The following is a 22088-nucleotide window of genomic DNA, read 5'->3' as shown; positions in this document are numbered from 1 at the left end:
TGACCTTACATTCTTGAATATGCTTTTATTGTTTGCTTTCTTGCTTCCAAAATTCTACTTTTTTTCTTACATTCACTTCCATTGTTATGTTGTGCTTTACCTCATTTTAATTGGGTATCTACAGTTCAATGATTTCATATTTCTGATTTTGCTTTTAAGTCCCCATATCTTACACATATGCATTATGTTTAATAATTATTTTAGGATGCACTTTGTCCTCTTCAAAACAATGAATGCGTTTTATTTTCATAAATATTTGGTTGATAGACGCAAGAGTTTATCCATGAAGGCATTTGGTAAAATAGTACTCTTTACATTTCACCTTCAGATATGCTTCAACTTTTCATTGTAATTGGCTTCTTGTGGTATTTGAATCTCATAATCTCTTTGTCCATTGAGGTGGGAGAGGGATCCCATCCTTGATGCCTCCTTCAGTAGCTGAAGGGTAAGAAAGTTTGTCTTGTTGTTTAGAATGACTGTCCAGCTGGAGTTACTAACAGATGAAAATGTTCTATATTTGTGCTGCCCAGTACATTCACTAGTAGCCACATATAGCTATTGAGTACTTGGAATGTGCTTAGTGGAGCCAAACAATTGAATTTTTAATTTTATTTAGTTAAAATTTAAATTTACATAGCAACATGTGGCTTTACATACCATACTACATGACATAAAACAGTATTAAAAAAATTGATGCTGAGCATATATGTACAAATGGTCATTTCTAGCACATCTGTAATATTTGTTGAGCAACCCTGTCTGACATCGCTCTCCAGGTGCAGAAAAAGATCATATTTAGACTACGGCGTCCTTGACTCTCAGAACTTTTCAACTTGGAAACAAGACTATTCTAAACTGGTAATTCTCAACTTTGTCTATACATTGCAATCACCTGGAAGCTTTTTTAAAAATACTAATGTCCAGATAAAATAATAAGATATCTGAGATGTTTTCAAAATAATTGGGGCACTATGAGGCAGTAGTGGGTTGGTACAAATAAATAAGATTTGCCATGCGTTGATAAACATTGAACATAATGGACACAGGGAAGTCCATTACACAATTCTATTTTTTAAATGCTGCAATTTTCCAATATAAAATTTTTTACATGCCAGCTCCATTCTAGATGAACTTAATCATATTCTATGAGATATCAGTATTTCTTAAAAATGCCCATATCATTCCAATGTAACATCAGTGTTGAGAATTACTAGTCAGAAAAAAGTAATTTTATGATAAATTAAAGAAGCATGGAGGGTCTGACAGTGATCTGTTCTTGTGAACTAAAGAAATTGCTAAAATGGAATCAATATCAGAGTCATTAGTAACAAAACTAATCAAATTTAACAGATTTTTTTAAACCTATCAAAATGTGTTGCAATATGGATTGATTTTTACTTCCTTACAGAAATAAATGCTAACTCAATTGCACAAGTAGACTTATTGCACACTTCCCTTTTATTAGACAGTTTACGTGACTAAGCCCAGAACCACAGCTGAAATGACTTTATTAGTTTGCCCACCCCTCACTATCATTGCTCCTTCCTTACAAGCCAGGCCACAGTGTGGTTACTTATCAGTGTCTCGTAACCACATAAACAAACACCATTGATGAATATGGTTAATCAGTCATACTCAAATCAGAGTGACATGACACAGGTATTACAGTTTAAATCAGTATCATTGTATCAAGGTCCTCATAAAGGAGATTTTTCATTTCTTTTTTAAAAATTGGTCAATTTGGGCTGGGCATGATGGCTCACACCTGTAATCCCAGTGCTTTGGGAGACCATGAAGTGCTGATCACTTGAGGTCAGGAGTTCGAGATCAGCCCGGCCAATATGGTCTCTAATAATTGTACATCTCTATTAATAATACTAATCTCTACTAATAATACAAAAATTAGCCAGGCATGCTGGTGCATGCCTGTGATCCCAGCTGCGTGGGTGGCTGAGGAAGGAGAATCACTTGAACCCAGGAGGCTGGGGTTGCAATGAGCCAAGATTGCACCACTACACTCCAACCTGGGTGACAGAGCAAGATTCCGTTTAAAAAAAAAAAAAAAAAAAAACAAAGTGATCAATTGAAAAATTTGAAACTAATCTATTTTTTATTTTCAAATTACCAACTATTTTCGCCACTATCCATTACTACAATGCAGATTGCTTGATATTCCTTATATTTCTCAGTTGTCCAATGATTCCATGTTTTATTTAATGTTTTGTCTCTGTTAGACTGGCATATTAAATACTATGTTTCTTGACTGTATGCAATGCTCAGAAGCTCAACAATGTATAGCATAACTGCACAGAATATATATAGAATCTTATGTCTTACTTAAAAATAATGTAATGAGGCATTCTCACATGTTAGAAAATTAGGCTTGACAGTTTCCAAATTCTTAAAAATATAGACATCTTACCTTTGAAATTATAGACTGTTTCGCTGGTTTATGGTAAACTTTTAAAAATGTATATTTATTTTTGTCCTGATTAATCCAATAATAGCAAATATATCACATACAATCAAAGGTATTTCACTTTAGAAAGTATCCGTAGATATTGGGCAGGGTGCGGTGGCTCACACCCATAATCCCAACACTTTGGGAGGCCAAGGTGGGCAGATCATGAGGTCAGGAGATCAAGACCATCCTGGCTAAAATGGTGAAACCCCATCTCTACTAAAAATACAAAAAATTAGCCGGGAATGGTGGCACGTGCCTGTAGTCCCAGCTACTTGGGAGGCTGAGGCAGGAGAATTGCTTTAACCCTTGAGGCAGAGGTTGCAGTGAGCCGAGATCGTGCCACCGCACTCCAGCCTGGGCAACAGAGCGAGATTCTGTCTTGAAAAAAAAAAAAGAAAAGAGAAAGTATCCATAAATATCAATTAGACACAAACACAGATAATTAAACTTAACCTGGACAGTCATTCAACTCTCCTACAGATTTCCCAAGCATCTTCGAAATTTGCCCTACTCTAAAAGCCTGGAACCAAGACCTTCAAAATACCCCTAACAAAGAGAAATCATTCATTATAAGGGAAGCATTTCCTATGCCAGAAATAGGATTTACCAAGAACTGTGCACCTAAGCCTACGCTGGAAAACACACTAAAAGAAAAACAAAACACTAATTTTTCCTTAGGGAGTGCATATTTCTGATCCAAGTAAAAAACCAGAGACATGTGAACTAGGGACAACAAAGATAGCCACAAGGGAAAATTTAAGTATAGTCTTCTGCACTTTATAGATATTATATGGCAAGGGAAAAGTAATGATTAGTGTAGGGAGGTAGTGATCTCAAAAGGTGTAACCATTCACATTTTAATGAAAATGATGCATATATATTGGGAAAATATATTACAGGCTATGGGATAAAAATAAAAAATAAATCTGGCAGGCAGCATAGAACTAAATACACACACAGAAGTGCATATAAAACAGTGAAATCTGAATAAGGGCTCCTTCTGTATTACTTCTTACAACTGAAGGTGAATTTACAATTACCTCAAAATAAAGATTTTTTTTAGATGAGGAATAGGCATAAACAAGTCTATCAAAAAAAAATTGGTCAAAACAAAAGCAAAACCAACATCAACAAAAACGGTCCTAGCTGGTCAATAAAGGTTGTACTGATTAAGATGAGAGATTGTAGACAGAAATCCATTAAAATATAGTCTAAATTCTTTTCTGAGGAAATTCGATAGTAAGACATAACATGTCACTGGGGATTCTTGACTAACTAAGAGATGCGGAAAATCCTGTAGAAAACTTGAATGTAGCTAAACTATAAATATTTAGATATTCACATTAGAAAATATCAGAACATTGTCTTAAACTCTTAACATTAAGCATCATGTTCCAAAGACTAAGTGAAAAGTTCACTTTGCCAGAAAAGCAGTGCTCTAAATACACACACACATGCATATATGTGCATGTGTATATAGATAGATGATAGATAGATAGATATAATAATACATACATATCTATAGACAGATATAATATTAAACAAAATTTGGTTACACACAAAAGCCAGTACAAGTAATATCTAATAACATATTATTGATTGACATTAGCCAGTCATGTGTTTCAAAGCCAATAATTCAACATTTGTATTTTAATTGTAGAATAATTTCAGGTTAACATAGAATTCCACAAACAGAAATGCTACAGTCAAAATAATAACTACATGTTGTATTATTCTACAGCATTTAATTAGAGAAGAATGACAAGAGATAAAGATGCTCAGAGAATACTCACTTCGGGAGTCCTGGGGGAAAGAACTAAATTAAGTGCAAGAGACTTGAAAGTAGGCAAAGGGAAAAAATATAGAAGAATATGGAATAGAACGGATTTGAACCATGCTCTGGTAGGATGAAGCAATGGAACTCAGTCTTAAATATAAGTCTAATAGAAAAGAAGAAATCATCAACTGAGATTATAAATGTGAAAGCATTTTGACAGTAAATTAAAATTAATTAGATAAAAGATTGTGTGTGTGTGTGTGTGTGTGTGCATGTTTGGAAATGGTGTTGTCTTTAGAAAACAAAAAGAAAAAAGTTATGGAATAATTAACTGTATTTTTGATATTTAATTCTGTGTTTTGAGAGTCTTGTAAGAACTAAGGATCTGAAATAGACAAGAATGGTCAATGTTAGAGTGTTCCAGAGGTTACACAGTTCATTGTATTAGAGAGGAACAGATGGGTCTGGTGTTTACACATTGTGGGGAAGATAGGTGTGAACAGGAGAGGAGGGGAAACAAGGAAAGCATGCCTGGTTAGCATAAGAAAAATGACCAATCATTAATATTTTTCAGCATCTTCTATGCAAAAAGACTATATTAAATTTTTTTAAATCAATGGTTTTCTAAAACTGGGGATAAAGTTAAGGACTTGAGATAAGGGAAAGTTTCCTGGTGTCTGCTTGTAGTAATGTTTTTTATTACTTTAACCAAACACAAAAAAGGCAAATACAATATAGGTAATGCTCAACTTCACAAAATTTACTTGGATTAAATGTTAAATTTTTAAACAAAAAACAGATACTTCAATTCACAAATAACTGCCTAAAATATGATTCTGTTCACATAAATATCTACTATTTACAGCAAAGCCCATCTGCACATAGCCAGCTATTAAACTGTGTCAAATATATTCAGGTACTTTGGTAATTGACCACAAGAGCTACATCGTTAAAAAAATTAAAAATTGAAGCTAAGAAAGTTGATCACTGTTTACATTCATAAAACAAAGCTGAAAAATGTCTGAGGTAATCATGAAATCAGATTCTGGGAGAGGTAATTTACACTCAAGCAAAGCACTTTGTCAAATTCCATTTTGTTCACTTAAAAGCAGTAGCCAACATTTTAAATGATGCTGAAATTTATTTTTATTGGGAAGACTAAAAACTTAAGGCTTCAAAATATTTTATGAGATTTTCCTTTTAAGGGCACTAGGCTGAAGTCAGGATATGGAAGCTCAGCTGCCACTACTTGGCTGAATGGACAGACATTACTTAACTTCTCTGGGCACATTTCCTCATCTAGGAAATACATTCATTAAACTGGGTAGTGCCTTGAGTCTCTTCTAGTGTCTTGATTATTTTGATTCTAATCATCTGTTTAAATATTACAGGTTACAATTCATTAAGAAAACTTTGACAAATCAAGCCTCCTCTAAAATCAAAGAGTCAACGCACTGGTTGATGCCGTTGGACCCTTCTTGTCCCTGCTGTGTATTATCGGACATTTAATATTTTGCTCTTCTTCCTGTACTCTTCTCCCTACATCCTCCCAGCTCTTCTATTATCTAGCAGAGAAACACTCTCTATTCCTTTAAACTTCTCTCGTTTTAGGGATCAAATTGCTGTGGATCTGAAAATGCTTAAAAAGTTAACTCTGCATTTGTGATTTTAATATAATGTTTGATTCTATTATTTATTCAAAACGCACTGTAGAAGTCTCGCATATATAATCATTTAAAATTTCGCTGAAGTACATTTCTGAATTCTGCACACTGCATTGTGGATGTGGGAGAGGTGACTAAACTAAATAGAGTCAACGCAGTCAACCACCCAGGACTTGCAATTCCAGGGATTTGCTGTTCTCTTTTACCTCTATCTAAGTGGTATTTCTCAATAACGTATTAAATATGCAAATGTGAACAAACAAATAATTAAAATATTTTCTTTGTAAAAAGAAATTATATCACCAAAATAAAATTATGTTCATGCATTTTGTGGGACATATATGTTTTCAGCTTTTAGTAATATTTGCACATTTGCCATTCCTAAGGGTCTGCAACTGGAACTGCTAAAAATAACAGAGCTACAATCAGAAAATTCTCTCTGCAATAAAGTTTCTAACATAGCAGGAAAATGTCATTCCCACCTTCCTAGTTAACAGCTAAAACAGAGACCCAAAATTTCATCGTCATATTTGAATTCCTTTTATTTAAGTTCTGTTTCGTCTTGACTAAATGCCCTGCCCCTCTGTACACTCTTTTTAAAAAGTTAAGTTCCGGCCGGGTGCGGTGGCTCACACCTGTAATCCCAGCACTTTGAGAGGCCGAGGCGGACAGTTCACTTGAGGTCGGTAGTTCGAGACCAGCCTGGCCAACATGGTGAAACCGCGTCTCTACTAAAAATATAAAAATTAGCTGGGCGTGATGGCGGGCGCCTGTAGTCCCAGCTACCCAGGAGGCTGAGGCAGGAGAATCACTTGAACCCGGACAGTGGAGGTTGCAGTGAGTCGAGATTGCACCACTGCACTCCAGCCTGGGCAACAGAACAAAACTTGATCTCAAAAAAAAAAGAGTCCTCATTTTATTCTTTATTTTGTTCAATATGCACTCTTCCTGAAAACAGCTTTTCAATGGAGAAGTAGCAGGAGACACAAGAGAAGAGGAAGTTAGGAGAGGTCCAAGCAAAAGAGGCTGTGGAATGGAAATCTTAAGGGTGGGGAAAGCAACTTGAGCCTCTTACATAACTCAGCTAGAATTCACCTTACATTTCAGGGAAATTTCATGCCGTTTATAATTCTAAGGAAAATGATTATTTTAAATCTTTAGTAATTACTTAGGCAAGTTACATTTCCTATAGCAGTATTTGTAATAACATGCAAACAGGTAGCATAAAATAGACTATTTTCAGATGGTGCATATGAATGACATAATGGTACCTTCATTGATAGATGATAAAAATAATAACTAACACTTTACTAAGCCAGACATTGTTCTAATTGCTTTGTGTATATTAACTCAATTTCCTTTTCAGAAACGATGGTACAGAAAAGTTAAAGTTGTGGCCCAGAGGTGACAATAGTAAAAGACACAGCAGGGGTTTAGCCCTAACCATTGTGTTCTCCCAGATATGCTCGCCTCATTTCTTCTTCCGTTGACTCTTAGGGTTGCATCCTTCTAACCCCCCAGGGTTCTGGCTTCAGATAGTGTTTGGTCAATGGAAGCAACAAAAGAAGATTGGAGGACATGAAGACAGGTTACTGGATGATATTTGACATGAGCTGCAATCCTCTATCTGAGGTCCCAACTTTTCCAGAAGGCTTCTGTCCTTTTGCGCTCATTGGATTCCGGTAAGAGCTCCCTGCATTTGCCCCGTCAGGTTAGGGGTGCTAATATATTCCAACTGTGGACAGACCCTGGGGGATTCATCATTTCCTGTGGTTTCGCTACATTCTACCCACCATCAAATTGCCATCATCAAACTCTCTTCAACTCTCCCTTTGAGTGTGACATCTATTTCCTTGTCTAATATGATAATTAAGAAATAGGATAAATCTTTTCTGATTTATCAACTAATGGCTAAATATGCAAAAGTGTTGCCACTTATTTATACTTTCCTAAACATCTGGGTATTCTAGAAAATAAATTATAAAGCTCTACTTCCAGGAACAAAGAATAGTTCTGGAGGAAAAATTATTTATAATTCCCTGAATTTTGAGTGTGGACGTTCACAAGACAGTAATCCTAGAAACGTCGGTGGCAGCAAGCCCCCAAATAGGGATGCCTAAACTCTGACTTTCCTGTCATTTTAATCTGTCTCAATCATTTTTACATCTACATTCTGTCTAGTTTAATGCATCCAGATATGTTTATACTTCAAATAAGGAAAAGAAATTCCCATGTAAGCATAGCATATAGGTGAGAAAATTTTAATTGTTAAAGGCAGTAAACATACTAAGACCTCATTTTATCTTTGAATAATATTAAATAAGACATCACTTGATTCCAACCTATGCAGTGAGTGCTAAAGCATTATTTATATGGTTCTTTAAATGTGAAAGTTATTTGCTAAATTGCTGTTGTCCTACAAAATCAAAGCTAGTCCCCATTACGTTTCGGATAACACATATTTATTTTCCTAAATAGTTTCCTGCTTGTGTTACCTACCAACATAAATCGATGATTTGCAAAATTTGCTTTGCATTCATTGTTAATTTGATAAGAGTCATGCCCATTTAATTTTTTCCACTAATAAGAATACATCTCAGTTTAGTTTTCTAGTTTTTTGGGTGGCTAAGAATAATCATCCAAATGTTTACTGTGCAGTCCAGACAGTGGACAAGCTACCTCAACAGACTCTGAATATATTTCACTACTGCATTTGCAAATAACTATCACTTTGCAAAAATAAGTTTTCATTTGGGTGTCTTTTCTGGCAAAAATTTAAGGCTATAGTTTCAAAGAGTAAAATTCCAGGCGTTTAAAATTCTACTGGCATCTGCCAACCTAAGCTGGACCCTCCTCTAGTTTTTGCAGAGCCTGACAGATGATTTCACCTTAGTCATTTTCTTGCCCACAGTCACGTAAGATAACTGCGAATTTGTTTTTTTCTTGTAGCATTATGGGAATCTCTTGAAGTGTGTGAAGAATAATGAGCTAAAGAAAGAGGAAAAACAAAAGAAAACAAAAACTGCAGGGACTTGGCAGGTTTGACTTTTACGGCTATCATTGACTGCCAGCTTAAGCCTGCTGGACTCTTCACAAAACGATATATGCTTCAAGCTTAATATTTAATTTTGCAATTGGAACATTTATAATCATATTATGCACTTAATAAGGATGCTCTAATTCAGATTTACTATTATCAGGAAAATAAATTTGGAGTTATAGTAATGTATGCATATATATGTGTGGGTGTGGGTGTGCATATACCTATATATGTATATACATATATAAAGTGAATGCCTTCTTTTAACGTGTGTTTTAAGTATAGCTTCCATGTCCTAGTTAATTGAGCACCCTCCCTTTTATCCTTTCCTTGCCATTATCCTCTCTACTAGACTACAATAAAAACAAAAAACTATGAAAGTAAGCAGCTTATAATCATAATTTTAATCAATGTAGCCTATGTAAGCGTTAAGAAACCTACCTCTAACATCTTAGAAAGAAAGCTTATGAACACAAACAGCAGAATACTTAAATACATTTGAAACATTCATATTGAATTGATTCTATAAAATTTTGAAGAGCAACAGCTTTTGAATTTAAAGCTATAATCAATACCCTAAAGTTTTTACCACTATGAGTTATTACCTAGTAAAAATATGTTATATTTGGAATAAAAGTACACATTGTAAGGACATAAGAATTTTCATCAAGGTACACAAATATTTTAGAATTATTAAATATTTAAGTAAATGGAAATTTTAAAAATAAAATAGCAATATTATCATACAAGTTAATGATCCAGTTTATTAATTTGTAATTCTATTGATAAAACAAGGGATTATTTTTGAAAGGCTTTTTCTATCTTTCATACAAACTCTTTCCAAAAATGTATAGATACAGTACAGATTCTACCTGATCATTCTTGTGCATATGCTGATGTAAGAAACCAAAAACATGTAAATTATTTTCATAACACTGTGTAAACCAATATTTAAAAATACAGTACACAATAGCGAGTAACATGTATACATTTAGAAATATTATATTTCTGTAGACAATGTGACATTATAAATGAAAGCTTCAGGAATAATGAGCTACTTATTATTCCTGAAATCATATATCAAAAATTTCAAATATAGAGGAAAATTAATAACCCACTCATCACCCATCAAAATAACCCATTTGATCATACACTTACCATGTAACTTTCTGTTAATTTGGTAATAAATATTGTCAAAAGGTTTTACATGAAAATACTTATTCTGAAACATAAAAACAACATCTGAGATGAACACAAATGGATCGATAGATACATTATTGATTATTTTGTATCATAAAATACTATCTAGTACAACATTCTTTAAAACATTCAATATTTTTATAATGTAAGTAAAATAGGAAGGACTGTTAGAGAAAAGGGCATCAGATTTAGATTAATTCTGCCTCTAACGCAAATTGAAGGCTGAGCCCTATAAGACCTTGGCCGTTGTAAGTTTTACTACATTAAAACACATAAAACATTCTGCGAGGTTTTCTCCAATGGGATTTTGAATCTCACTGATGACTATGATTTAGGAGTAATGTAGAGAGTTTTGCAACTAACTTTACTTTATACCGTTACTCCTTTTCTACTTAGGGGTTCAGTTCAACACGCTAATAAAAGAAATAGTCATAAGAGCATCATAAGGAAAGTAGGCAAAATGTTAGCGCCTCATTATATTTACAATCTTTACAAAACATGTATGTCAGTAAACCATATTAACATCTAAAGCACATGATATGTAGAAACAAATTGTGACTACAAACTGTGTCTTTTTTCTTAAATATGCTAAATAGGAAATAAATCACATCTACTTCAATTTTTAATCTGTGGACTTTGGCCTTAGTTTGTGTTTTATTTTATTCTTTTGGTTTTGATTTTAACCACTGAAATCATTTACCAATACTATAAGCCGGGAAATACAATGTAACTGGCCAGTTGAAAATTAAGCCTTCTCATTTTATTATTACAATCAAGGGGGGAAATGCTTATATATCTTCCTGCACAAAATGTTTCATTTATCTCAAAAAAAAGTGAAAAAAATAAAGAAAATTTGAGTGAGATAAATCATCCACAACTATTAATTCAACAGATATTGTTTAAGAAATTCCTACCTGTAATTTATTTTCTAATATTTCTGCATCCTTAGTATTTATCGCTCAAAGATATTTGCAGCCCTCACAGCAGTGCTTGGAAAAGAGATTTGCTCTGAAAATTTAGAAATAAACTCTGAAGTGAATACAGTTCAAAACTAAAATATATGGCTGTATTATATTGGTTTTTCTCATTTGAAATGAAAATCTAAAAAGCCTTCACATTTGGTTTTGTGTGTCAAGCTGCCATTATAAAAACACTAAACGAATAAAATTTCGCAAGCAAGGCAGCATTATCAGGCTAAGTACATGTAGTGGGCTTATATTTGGTGATGTTTTACATAATTCAGCTATTAATTCATCTATAGATTTACATTTCTTAAGTGCAAAAAAAAGTAATTATTTCATTACATACGGAATTCGCCTCCCAAATTTCCTAGAATCTAAGAGAAAGGATTGATACTTCCTGATATTTCATTTTTGCTTAAAATTAAGTTCTTAGGATGTTTAGATCTTATCATAAATATTACAACTTAAATTCCAGAGTTATAATGAATGGTCTATGTTTTCAAACACAGAGGGAAAATGGGGTAATGACTGAAGTACTGTTTTTTCAGTTTATTAGTAAAAATCAGCTTATAAGATGTCATTGTAATGGTTTCTATTGATAATTACCATAAACAAAGATTAAAACTTTAAATACTAAGTTCTGGATTTCTAAGCCCAGTGAAAATTTGTGCAATATCATCCCTTGCATTTATGATTTTTATTTTAAAATGAACTATACATGAAGAAATTTACACAGAATTGGAAACTATTCCCACTTTTATTTGCATTCTTCCTTCTATTCATTGCTAATGTTCAACAATAAAGCATTTTAATTCTAAAGGAATTGTTGCTTTTAACTTGAGTGTGATTATTTTAGATCACATTTTAGAGCACTCATGTAGGTCAATGATACTTAGAATTTTTTATGTCAGATTACCATTTTTAAATGTTCACACCTAAAATTAGTCTACCAGTCCAAGATAAAGAATGAAAGTGTTTTTTTTTGTACTCCATTTGATTTGTTCAATACTTCACTCTAATCTTCAAGATCCAGTATATTATTTTTTAAATTCTAAAGCAAATGCTGAAAAGCCACAATCCAGTAACACAGAAATGAATAATAACACTAATTTATTCCTTTCAGAAAACACAATGATTGAAATATCGTGGAAATATTATAATATAATACTGAATGAGGTTGAGAAGGTATTACTCTGAGTTTAACTTCCAGCTTATTAAATGTAATATTTGCTAGTCATTCTGCATAGTCAAGCATATAGACAGACATAATTTGACAGCAAAGGCTTTATGACATAGTAGCTATAAAAAAATATACGTAATTTTACAAGAATCTAATATGATTCAAAACCTAGTAAAGTCTACCTCCCCAAATCGCTCTTTTTTGATATAATTTTTATTTTTTATAAAATATGTATTCATAAATTTGAATAGAAAATATCTAGATATGTACACTGTATGATCTATGCACAAAAGCTAAAGTTCGATTAATGAATTAATTTTAGTTATTTTAACTAAAAGTGGGCAGTTTATTCCTACTACTAGATTGCTCAAAGAGCAATCAAATATAATTGAAGCCAAGCAATTCACACTATTTATAGACATTTTTCAGAATCACCTGCTTTGTAGTGATTTTTTTCAGCAGTTGTAAATTTTTGATTTTTAAGAGTCCCTTTGAAGACGTGGCAGATGTTGGCTTTGCTAATAATGCTGGAAAGCGTAGCAGGTTCAAAGTTACAAAAATGTTTAACACATATAAAATATAATGACATGCTTTTCTATTAAATTTGGTTATTTTCAATTGTCAATAAACTTACATAAAGGAAGCCTAAAGTCCATAAATATTTGCTTCCAAAACATGAAGCTGCTAGAGTTTGCATATGTGTGTGTCCATGTGCATTTGTGGAGGGAAAATGCATAAAATATATGCTAGAGAAGTTTACATATTATAGTTTTAAATCATTACTATGAGTAAAATTGTAAGGTTTATAAATATGTAAGCTCTTTTTCAATACTTTCTGGTGCTTAAAATTCTACTAGAATTTAAGACAGTAATTATAATTAGCACATACACATACAGTCTAGGTATTAGATGCAGGGATACAGAATTTTGGTCCTGACTTTACCCTGGATTTATGTACTAAATTTCCTCTCAACCATAAATGCAAAGTAATTACAAACTACCTAACAAAATACAAATGGTCTCACTATATAGGATGAGATTTTTATCTAATACAATTTTAAATTTCAGGAGTTCCGAAATCACTTCAATTTTATATTTTAGAAACATTGAAATACTAAAATGTGCTATAAGCAATGAGAGATATAGTTATTAATAGCATACCAGGATGATAATCATTTTCAATATTACTTTAGTTTGTGCTAGATCAAGATGTCTATGAAATAAAATACCTTTGAAGATAATTTATGGAACACCTAATGCAATTGTTACACGAGAAAGATATCTTTAATTTAAATCTATCTCAATATCTGACAAATATACCTTCAGCTGAAATTGGCAAATAAAATTTTATTTTCAATAAGTGTACATAGATTTAAACAGAAATTATTGTGACTTTCCCTTTAGTAAATATTTCTTCAAAATATCAAAGGAAAGAAAAGCTCATTCTAAATCCCCAGTATTTTTATCCTTGGTGATGACTAACTGTATTTTCCACTGAAGTTTTAATCTGTTAATAATTTATGTAGCTGACACAAACACTTACATTTGCTTGTTTTTCCACTACCCTCATTATCAGCTTCAACATGTAGAAATGAACTTAATTTTGTTAAATGGTTATTTCCCACTAAGTTGGGGGGGAGAGATAAATAAGTTTTGTTAAATTATTCCATTTTTTAAAAAAATTATTAAAATAAATTAAGGGAATCAGTTATTGAATTCCGTTTTCTCAGTTTTCCCCAAAGAAAATAACATGTGCTTGTATGAAAATTGTTTGCCCTAAGAAACTTAAGGGCAATGGCTCAGTTCAGGAAGCATGAAGAACAATCTATCATGTAGGTTTCTCATTGCAAAAAATAAAATGAACAGTAAGAGCTTATGGGAATTGCAAGAGTACGCTCATCAACCTGAACTAGGATCTGCTTCCAAAGTTACACTGATATCAAATGTTCAGTTTATAAAATTATCACTGCATTCTAAAATCGACTGTTTTTCTAATAAAAATTGAAACCTTCTTGCTATGATTAACCTTTCAACTCACGATCTAAAGAGAGTTTTACTTATAGTTAGGAAAATACATTAAATATCAGTGACACTACTGGTAATTTTCTTATAAAAACTAATTTGTGATGGAACATTAAAAGTTCACCCCTTGGCCTTGGAAAATAAAAGTTAGCTTTTGAGACTATGACAGAAGAATCCATCCCATAGTAACGCTGAAGAGCAATTGATATTGCTGTGAAGGGTGAAGGAATATTAAATATGCGGCCAATCATTTTCATTTATGTGGCATCTTACCTAAAGCTTTATACGCGATAAACATTTTTCCAATCCTTCAAACCAACATATGGGATTACCTTCTAGGACTATTATTAACCCAATTCCACAGAGGAAGAGAAATATGCAAATATTATACTAAACAAATGACGCCTTCCAAAAATATGTAATCCAGGTTGCACTATACCCACGAAAGAAAACTCACGAGTCTCTTAATTTTAAAGTATCTTTTAACAATTTTATGATAATACAAGTAGGTAAGAGCTTTGAAAACTTGTCTGGAAAACTTTGAGTTTCTCTGGATTACTACAATTCATTCGGCAAGTTGTGCCTTCAAGCACCAGAGGTCAGGAAGGTTCCCCTTTTGCATGGCTGCTCAGATTATCCCCACTGAAATCACCGCCTCCTGCGCGCACCCTTGCATACCACCTTCAGACACGTAGCTATCTAACACTACCCGAGTTGCTGTTGCTTCGCAGTATTTGTCTCTACTAATACCCACTTGGTAGAGGGATTTATTTTCCACTTTTGAAACTTAGATTCTGTAATTAGCTTGCACCACATGGACATGTACTATCAAGGTTCGTCTTTCTTCCAGTGTGAGCATCTATTTATTTACAATTCTCTGACACATTCCTTAAGATCTGAATTCCTAGATAATGTCTTCTTCCCCAATAAAGGGAAAATTTTACCATTTGAAATAGGGTGCTATTTAAAGAACGCTGAAATAAGAATGTTAAAAAAAACTGAAACTTTTTTTTCTCATGCGCTCTGCCAAGTTCCATTGCAAGTTCCAAACATTGTGCAATAATTTGGAAATCCAGTTAACGATGGGAAAAATCGAGCCACTCAGAGTCGGGAACTTGCAAGAGAAAAGTCAAGAAGCGGCACCCGCACGCACGCCTGCCCAACGGGCGCTGCATCCCTGCGCGCTCGCCCCTCCCTCCCCAGCGCTGGGATGGAAGGTCACGCTTCACAATCGATTTCACAGCCACTTGTCCTTTTTTATCAACCTTCTGGTAAACTAGTTTAGGATCTTGGAGAGCTTAGAGCTGCTGGCTGTATATGCATTGCTCTCGGATAAACACGTGTCCCCAAATATCAAGACCAAAGCTTCACCGCAGAATTTGGCAGCGGGAAGCCACAGAGGGCAACACATTCCCATCTTCCCCGCTGCCACCCTCCAGTGCGAGAATCTCCCCTAGTATCTCTCCGCCCCCTTTCCAGGCCGGCGCGCACTCTTGAGGGTGCCTGGCGCGCCCTTACCTGAGCTGTCGCTTTTCCTCTTGCCACCGCTTCGCTTCTCCGCCTCCGCAGGTGACAGTGCCTGGCGGCCGTAGTCCCCCGGCGCGCACGCGGCCCCAGTCGGGGTGCTGGAGCCCAAGCTGGAAGAGTTGGAACACAGGACGGGCGGGCTGCTCCCCAACTCTGGGGGCCCTCCGGAGTCGGGCTGGAGGCAGAGGCTGTGCCGAGCCGCACTCGGTGGGGAGGACATCTGCGGGAGGTGCCAGTTGGTTTGCAGAGCCTGGTGCTGCTGCTGCTGGTGGTGGTGATGGTGGTGGTGGTGGTGATGGTGGTGCCCCCTGTGATGCTGGCTGGCAAACATGCCCTCTTCGTTGGAGTATCCCGCGATTATGCAAGATGAGGAAGAAGTAGAGAGCTCGGGGTAAGACATATGGTCAGATCTTCCATGGAGGGCGAGAGAGGATTGGGAGAACGGATGCAAGCCTTGCGCCGTGGCGTGAGGGCTGCGCAGGCAGCCAAAGAGCGGGTGTTCCATAGCATGCAAGTTTCGGGTTCCAGGCAGAAGACTTCACGACGGTTCCAAAGGCCACCACCCTCTGTCACTTTTCACTGGAAACCGTGTGATTTTTTTTACCCTCCCAAAGCAATAGCGGTGTACTTCTGCAGAGCTCGGATAATCCCGGTCCTGAGCCCCAGCGGCCAGTCTCCTTTACATATGAACAGTCGGACCTGGAAGAGCTTCCCTGAGCTACTCAGATGTCAAGAGTGGGAGAGGTTGAAGCCAAAAGAAGGTGGTCCCAGAGAACTGCTTTCAGGGGGAAATGGCTCTGAGAGGTTATAAATAGAGTGTAACGTGAGCTGGGGGCTGGCTTAGGAGCCCAGAGTTGACCACATGCAAACTCCCTCCAAAACTCCCGCTCAGCCTGCGCCACGCGCTCCCAGTTCCACTTCCTATCTCCCGCTGGACAGACGTAGAGCGTCCACGCCCGCCCAGCACTGCCGGCTGCCAAGGCTACAAGCTGCACGCCAGCGTCTAAGTCCCGCCCGGGAGGGCAGCAGCTCTGCACTCCAGACTCTGGAGGCCTGGGCGCGGCGCACACCACCCCCAACCCAGCACCCTGATTCCTACCTACTCACTTTCCTCTCGGGGAAACGTGACTTGTCAGTGTCATTTGGGAACTGTCACCTGCAGAAAAGCTAGGGATACGCCTAGCCTTTCAGGAACACGAAAGAAGTAATAGAGTTAAAGGAAAAGACCAGAGCTAGTTTGGCGCACCCTCGAAGTTTTTCAAACTTTGCATCTTCCCGTGCCCTGGGCGCCGCAGCGCGCCTGGGTTTTCGCAGCTGGTTTCTGTGGGTAGGTTGTTAATGGGCTGGGACGCCAGGTCTGAGGTTGCGGGGATGAGCACCATGGCCTGGAAAAGGCGGTTCTCAATGCAGAAAGAAGAGGGACCTGGTTGGGTGGGTGGGAGGAAGGCGTGAGTCTGAAAGGGTTGCAGATGCATGCTCCCTGGCATCCTCACGTGCGATGCCAGGTGGAGGCTCCCTTCCCCCTATTTCCTGGTCCCGCTCAATTTCCTTGCCACTTGTCCACCAAGAAGAAATTTTCCTGGGTCAAGAATATTTCCAAGCGATTTTGTCCCGGTCACATGAGATGTGTAGATTGCACGCGCATTTCTAGCCTTTCCCCTCAGCAGCTAGCCCAGGTCTCCTCAGTTTCCTCCAGAAACCCACTCTCTTCTGCTCAAAAATAAATCCGCTAATGCATCCCTTACCACCACGGTTCTATTTACTGAGAAATCTTACATTTCGATACCTCCCAAAATTCACCAAGCGTGGGCACTTGGTTACAACTTTGCATACCTGAAAATAAAATAGAAAACTTGCCTCCAGTAAGCATGCGAGAGCGAGGGCAGGGCTTTGAAACTTCCACTTGCTTGGCGGGCGACAGGGTCCGCTGGGGGCAGAGTCGTTTACACACAAGTGAGCGGCGCTGTAATGAGCAGGAGGAACAGTCATGTCCCATCTGGGACCTGTCGCATCAGGAGAATATCTGCAGTCACCTATTCCGCCCGGGGCCCCAAATGCGCCACCAGCAGTGTCGCCCCGTTTTTTCATTGTCTCAGGTGTCCAGAGGATGATGACCAGGTCTTTGAAGTTGTTAATGGGATTAATGGGTACAGCAAACTGGGCTAGACATCTGGTTTGAATTAGGAAAAAGTATTGATTAATCTTTGAGAGGTGTCCCCAAAGCAGAACCTTTCCCTCCTCTTCCAGTCCCCCTGCTTAAGCCTCCCTATCTTCTTTTCTTTTAAGTCACACTGCAGAATAGTGGCTTCGCAATAACATCCGTGTGAAAGATCGAATTGTTTTCTATTGCTTAGAGGTGGGGTGGAGTGGGGGTTGATCAGGAATTCTGAGATTTGTAAGCGCTGCTTTCTTTAACGGAAATTGAGCTCTATTTTGAGGGAAATTAGTTTTGCAGACTTCGTTTAAAAAAAAAAAAAAAAAACCAAAACTTTTGTTCACCAGCTGCTCAGCTTTTCAGTCTGGGTCTGAGCTGAAACTTGCTGCAAGTCTGACGGTAAGACTTTCTTTGCCGATATTTTGGGAATCTAATATTGTTTTAGACTTCGAAAAGGGGTGCTGTTCAGGTTGCACGTTTCTAGGGGCTTTAAGCACTCGCAGGATGGCGTCCAGGACTTAGATCTTAAGAATATTTCTTCCTGCCACTCCCCACGCCCTTGGCTCTTTAAGAATAAAAAGAGGTTGGGGGAGTTATAGTCCTCCAATATCGTCGGAATATTTTTTTTGTATTTTCATTGTGTTTATGGTTTCAATATGTGCTCTGATATTAAAAGTTAAAGTACAAAGAGCAACACTAAACTTCCCCAAGTCATGTAGCTTCTCTATGGATTCTGGGTGAAAGCATTAAAGGCTTTATTTAAAGTGAGATTTAGGCAACCACCTCAATAAACCTAACCAGAAATATTTACATAATATAATGCTGTCAACTAAAAGCATTGTGGAAAATGTCAGACAAGACAGACTAAAATTACACCTGATCTGCAGACATCAGTACAAAACATCCACAACGGTCCTTTTGGTTTGCATTACATTGGTTTAGAGGAAGCTAAGCAATTACTAAATGAATGGATTTGAATTTAACCAGTGTGTTGCAGGTAACCAGCAACAAGCACACACAAACCTTTCATCTCCCGAGGCTGCCACTTCTTCTTAAACCTGCCAAGTAACTGTGCTGGATATTTTCTCACTCACTGTGTCAGATGTTAACAACCTGTCCAGAAGTTTCTCTACAACCTGCCCCAGTCAGTCAGCCTCTAGAACTGTGGGGCCAGAAACCTGGGAAGAAAAATTTAGGAAAGGGTAGAAAAGGAGGAAGTCATTCCAAAGGCATGCAATGAAAACAAAGCTAGCAAGAAAGGTCTTTTTAATTGAAGACACAAAACATTTAATATCAGCAAAAATTATGAAGTCCAGTTTTCTTACAGAAAACACAATATAAGGAAAATATTTGGAAGGAAAAAAATGAAGGACTACAAAGGAGGTCTTGGTGAATTCCAGAATTAAATATGACTTTAATTTTCTCTGGATTTCTAAATATGTATTAATCATTACATAAAGATTTTTAAATTTTATTAGAATATTTGGAATAAGATAGAATATTGAATTTTATGCTCTAGGTTATAGAGAAATTTTAAAAATGTAATAACATTGGGAAAAAAATCCCTAGCATTTCCTATAATAGCTACTTCAGTGTTCACATCCATAAAATCCAATATTGAAAAGATGCCTTTTTACCTAATAATATCAAGAAGAATGGTAAAAATTATAAAATGTATTATAAAATTTCTGTATAACAATCATTTAAAACTATATATGATATAGTATTTATCCTATATTTACAATATACTTGAGTTTTCCTGAAGAAAAGTTATATTAATGCCAACATTTCATGTAAGGTTTCAGTATCAAGTAACACATTATAAAGAGGTTGATTATGCGAAAAGGTAAGCTACTTAGCTCTTGCAGGGTCCACAATTATAATTATTTTAAATGCAGGCTAGGTTCTTTAAACTTGATAAGTGTGTATGTCTATTGTTTCCTCGGCTTAAATAAAATGACATTCAAGAGTAAAGGCAGAGATTTCTTTTTATTAGGACTATTTTATTTTAAGGGGAATAGAGCTCATATTAAGCAATACAACAAAATTATATTTAAATTTTACTTTAAGATTCATGACGATTCTTTTAAAAGTTGCTATTCTTCTGCACACGTGTGACATGAGTTATCATGGAACTTCAAATATTTAAAATTAAATAGGAAACTCTACTTTGAATTTTACCTAATAGATAAATTTTCCTTGGTAACATATACTCATAATATATGAACTAAAGTGTGGATAATTAAATTAATGTTGTAATTTGTTTCTGAAAACTTTATTGGGTATAGAAATATTATGTCTGCTATATTTTGCCAAAAAGTAGCAGTTATGTCCTTCAGTTTGTTCTTCTGAAATAAAGAATTTTGAAAATGTATCCAAATATGCTAAATACCCAATGGTAATTTATGTGACTTATGACGTACTTTATTTTATAAAACTAAGGAATTGATTTTTCCCAGGAACTATGCATTATAAAATGTATGAAACAATTTTGCTATGGCTAATGCATGTTATTTAGTGATTCCGTATACTTTTACACATTTTTTAATGTTATTATTTTTACATAACATTAATTGGTACATTCACAATAAAACTTGTTATATTCATTTTACATGTAACAAAAGAAATGAATACTTAAAACCTTACTTCTAAACTGTAAAACAATCCAATGTACTTTGTTTTTCTAGTTTCTAGGTCTTCCTGCATTTAAATTTATTTCTTTCAGGAATTAGTGTTTTTCTTTCATTCAATTCCGGTATAGTATAATCAATGAAATTGTTCTAAACAATAAATATAACTCTGCCTAAAGCAATAAGACAGGAAACAAAATATATCAAAATTAGAACTATTTAACAGATAATCTTTAGAAAGCCAGCATGCAATATAGATTATGACTAATAAAATTAAATCTAAAAGATTGAATTAAAAATTCAAAATATATGCATTCTTTCATAATATGTACTCACACTGTTAATAAAATTCTAATGATCTTTTGTCTTTCTTTTTCTTTTTTTATTTTGTGAGGCATCTTATGATTGGGAAGACATAGATTGCCTCTCAAATTTCAAACACTTCTAACTGGACTTCCTTTTGTTCACCTGTTTTAAATCCATAATTATTTGATAGTTAACTCATAATAATGCTAATAGACAATAATTAATTTCTACATTTTCATTTGCATTCACGTTGTATGTCATTTTTATTGATGAATGTAGGCCTTTTCAAAATTTTATTATTGAAAATTGTATCCTTTCCATAACAGGGAGATGTACAGGCAAACTAATTCAAGATAATTCTATAATGAAATACTCTATACTATATTTTCCATAGCATCCAACTCACAACCACTACATTTCTATCCACAATTTAAGGGAATTACACCATTTATTTCTCCCATGTCTTAAAAAGCAATGCTATGCTTTTATATGAATTGAATTTTTAAAAGTTCACAAATCTCAGAGAAGAAAAATTGAATAGAAAATACAGACAGGAATTATAAGTAAAACCTTAGTCTTCTGTTTTTAGTTTTCCAACTTGAAGAGTTTAACATAACTAATGTAACTTTGGCACTATGATAAGTTTTTCTTGTGTGTTTTTATTTTTCATACTTCATCAATTTGTAGCAAGTTTTATTCTTAAAGTGGATTTTCCATTTTGAGCTCAGGTTTATGATTTGGATTACTAAAAACCTCTGTGTTTTAGCTGTTAGTATAGTTCTCCAAAATATTTAATTGCACACTCATATTTTATATGATTCAGACTCAACAAAGAAATACCAGCTGCCTTTTATGTCAACTTTTTTTTTTTAGGAATAAAAGAAAAATGTTGTATATTTGTATACCAAACAAAATGAAAAGTTAAGGCCAAATACATGATCTCTTATAAAAGCATATTTTTAAGAGTTTAACATTATAATAGTACTTCGATGGAGCACAGGTTTTTTTTTTTTTGAAGATTTTGAGAGTGATACGGAGTATTTCATACAAGGCAATGGCTGTATGGAAATGGATCAAAACAAGGATGAAATGATTAAATGACAACTGTCTGCCCATGTCTTAATTAACATAAGAAACAAGAAAGGTAACAGAAGGTCAGAA

General features: G+C 35.4%; 1 protein-coding gene and 1 long non-coding RNA gene across 14 annotated transcripts in view; one reads left to right on the top strand and one right to left on the bottom strand.

The window, feature by feature from the left end:
• The window catches only part of MEOX2 (mesenchyme homeobox 2), a 74864-nt gene extending 58045 nt beyond the window's left edge, over positions 1–16819 (bottom strand). The window contains exon 1 of one of the 4 annotated variants that reach the window (XM_063667511.1): positions 15828–16819. In XM_063667511.1, the coding sequence (XP_063523581.1) occupies positions 15828–16341 (514 nt within the window). In that variant the 5' untranslated portion in view covers positions 16342–16819. The remainder of the gene's footprint in view (positions 1–15827) is intronic. The other 3 variants (XM_063667512.1, XM_063667513.1, XM_054495622.2) reach the window with 3 other exon arrangements.
• A 375-nt stretch (positions 16820–17194) lies between these two features.
• LOC134739864 (uncharacterized) overlaps positions 17195–22088 on the top strand; it is a 49344-nt gene continuing 44450 nt past the window's right edge. For 4 of the 10 annotated variants that reach the window (XR_010126930.1, XR_010126932.1, XR_010126927.1 and 1 more), the window contains exon 1: positions 17201–18390. This is a non-coding gene — a long non-coding RNA (uncharacterized LOC134739864). Of the gene's footprint in view, positions 18391–22088 lie in introns of all 10 variants that reach the window. The other 6 variants (XR_010126924.1, XR_010126925.1, XR_010126931.1 and 3 more) reach the window with 4 other exon arrangements.

Source organism: Pongo pygmaeus, chromosome 6 (genome assembly GCF_028885625.2).
Source record: "Pongo pygmaeus isolate AG05252 chromosome 6, NHGRI_mPonPyg2-v2.0_pri, whole genome shotgun sequence".
Classification (NCBI taxonomy): domain Eukaryota; kingdom Metazoa; phylum Chordata; class Mammalia; order Primates; family Hominidae; genus Pongo; species Pongo pygmaeus.
The sequence above is the reverse complement of the archived record's forward strand: the minus strand, read 5'-3'. Positions and strand labels throughout refer to the sequence as shown.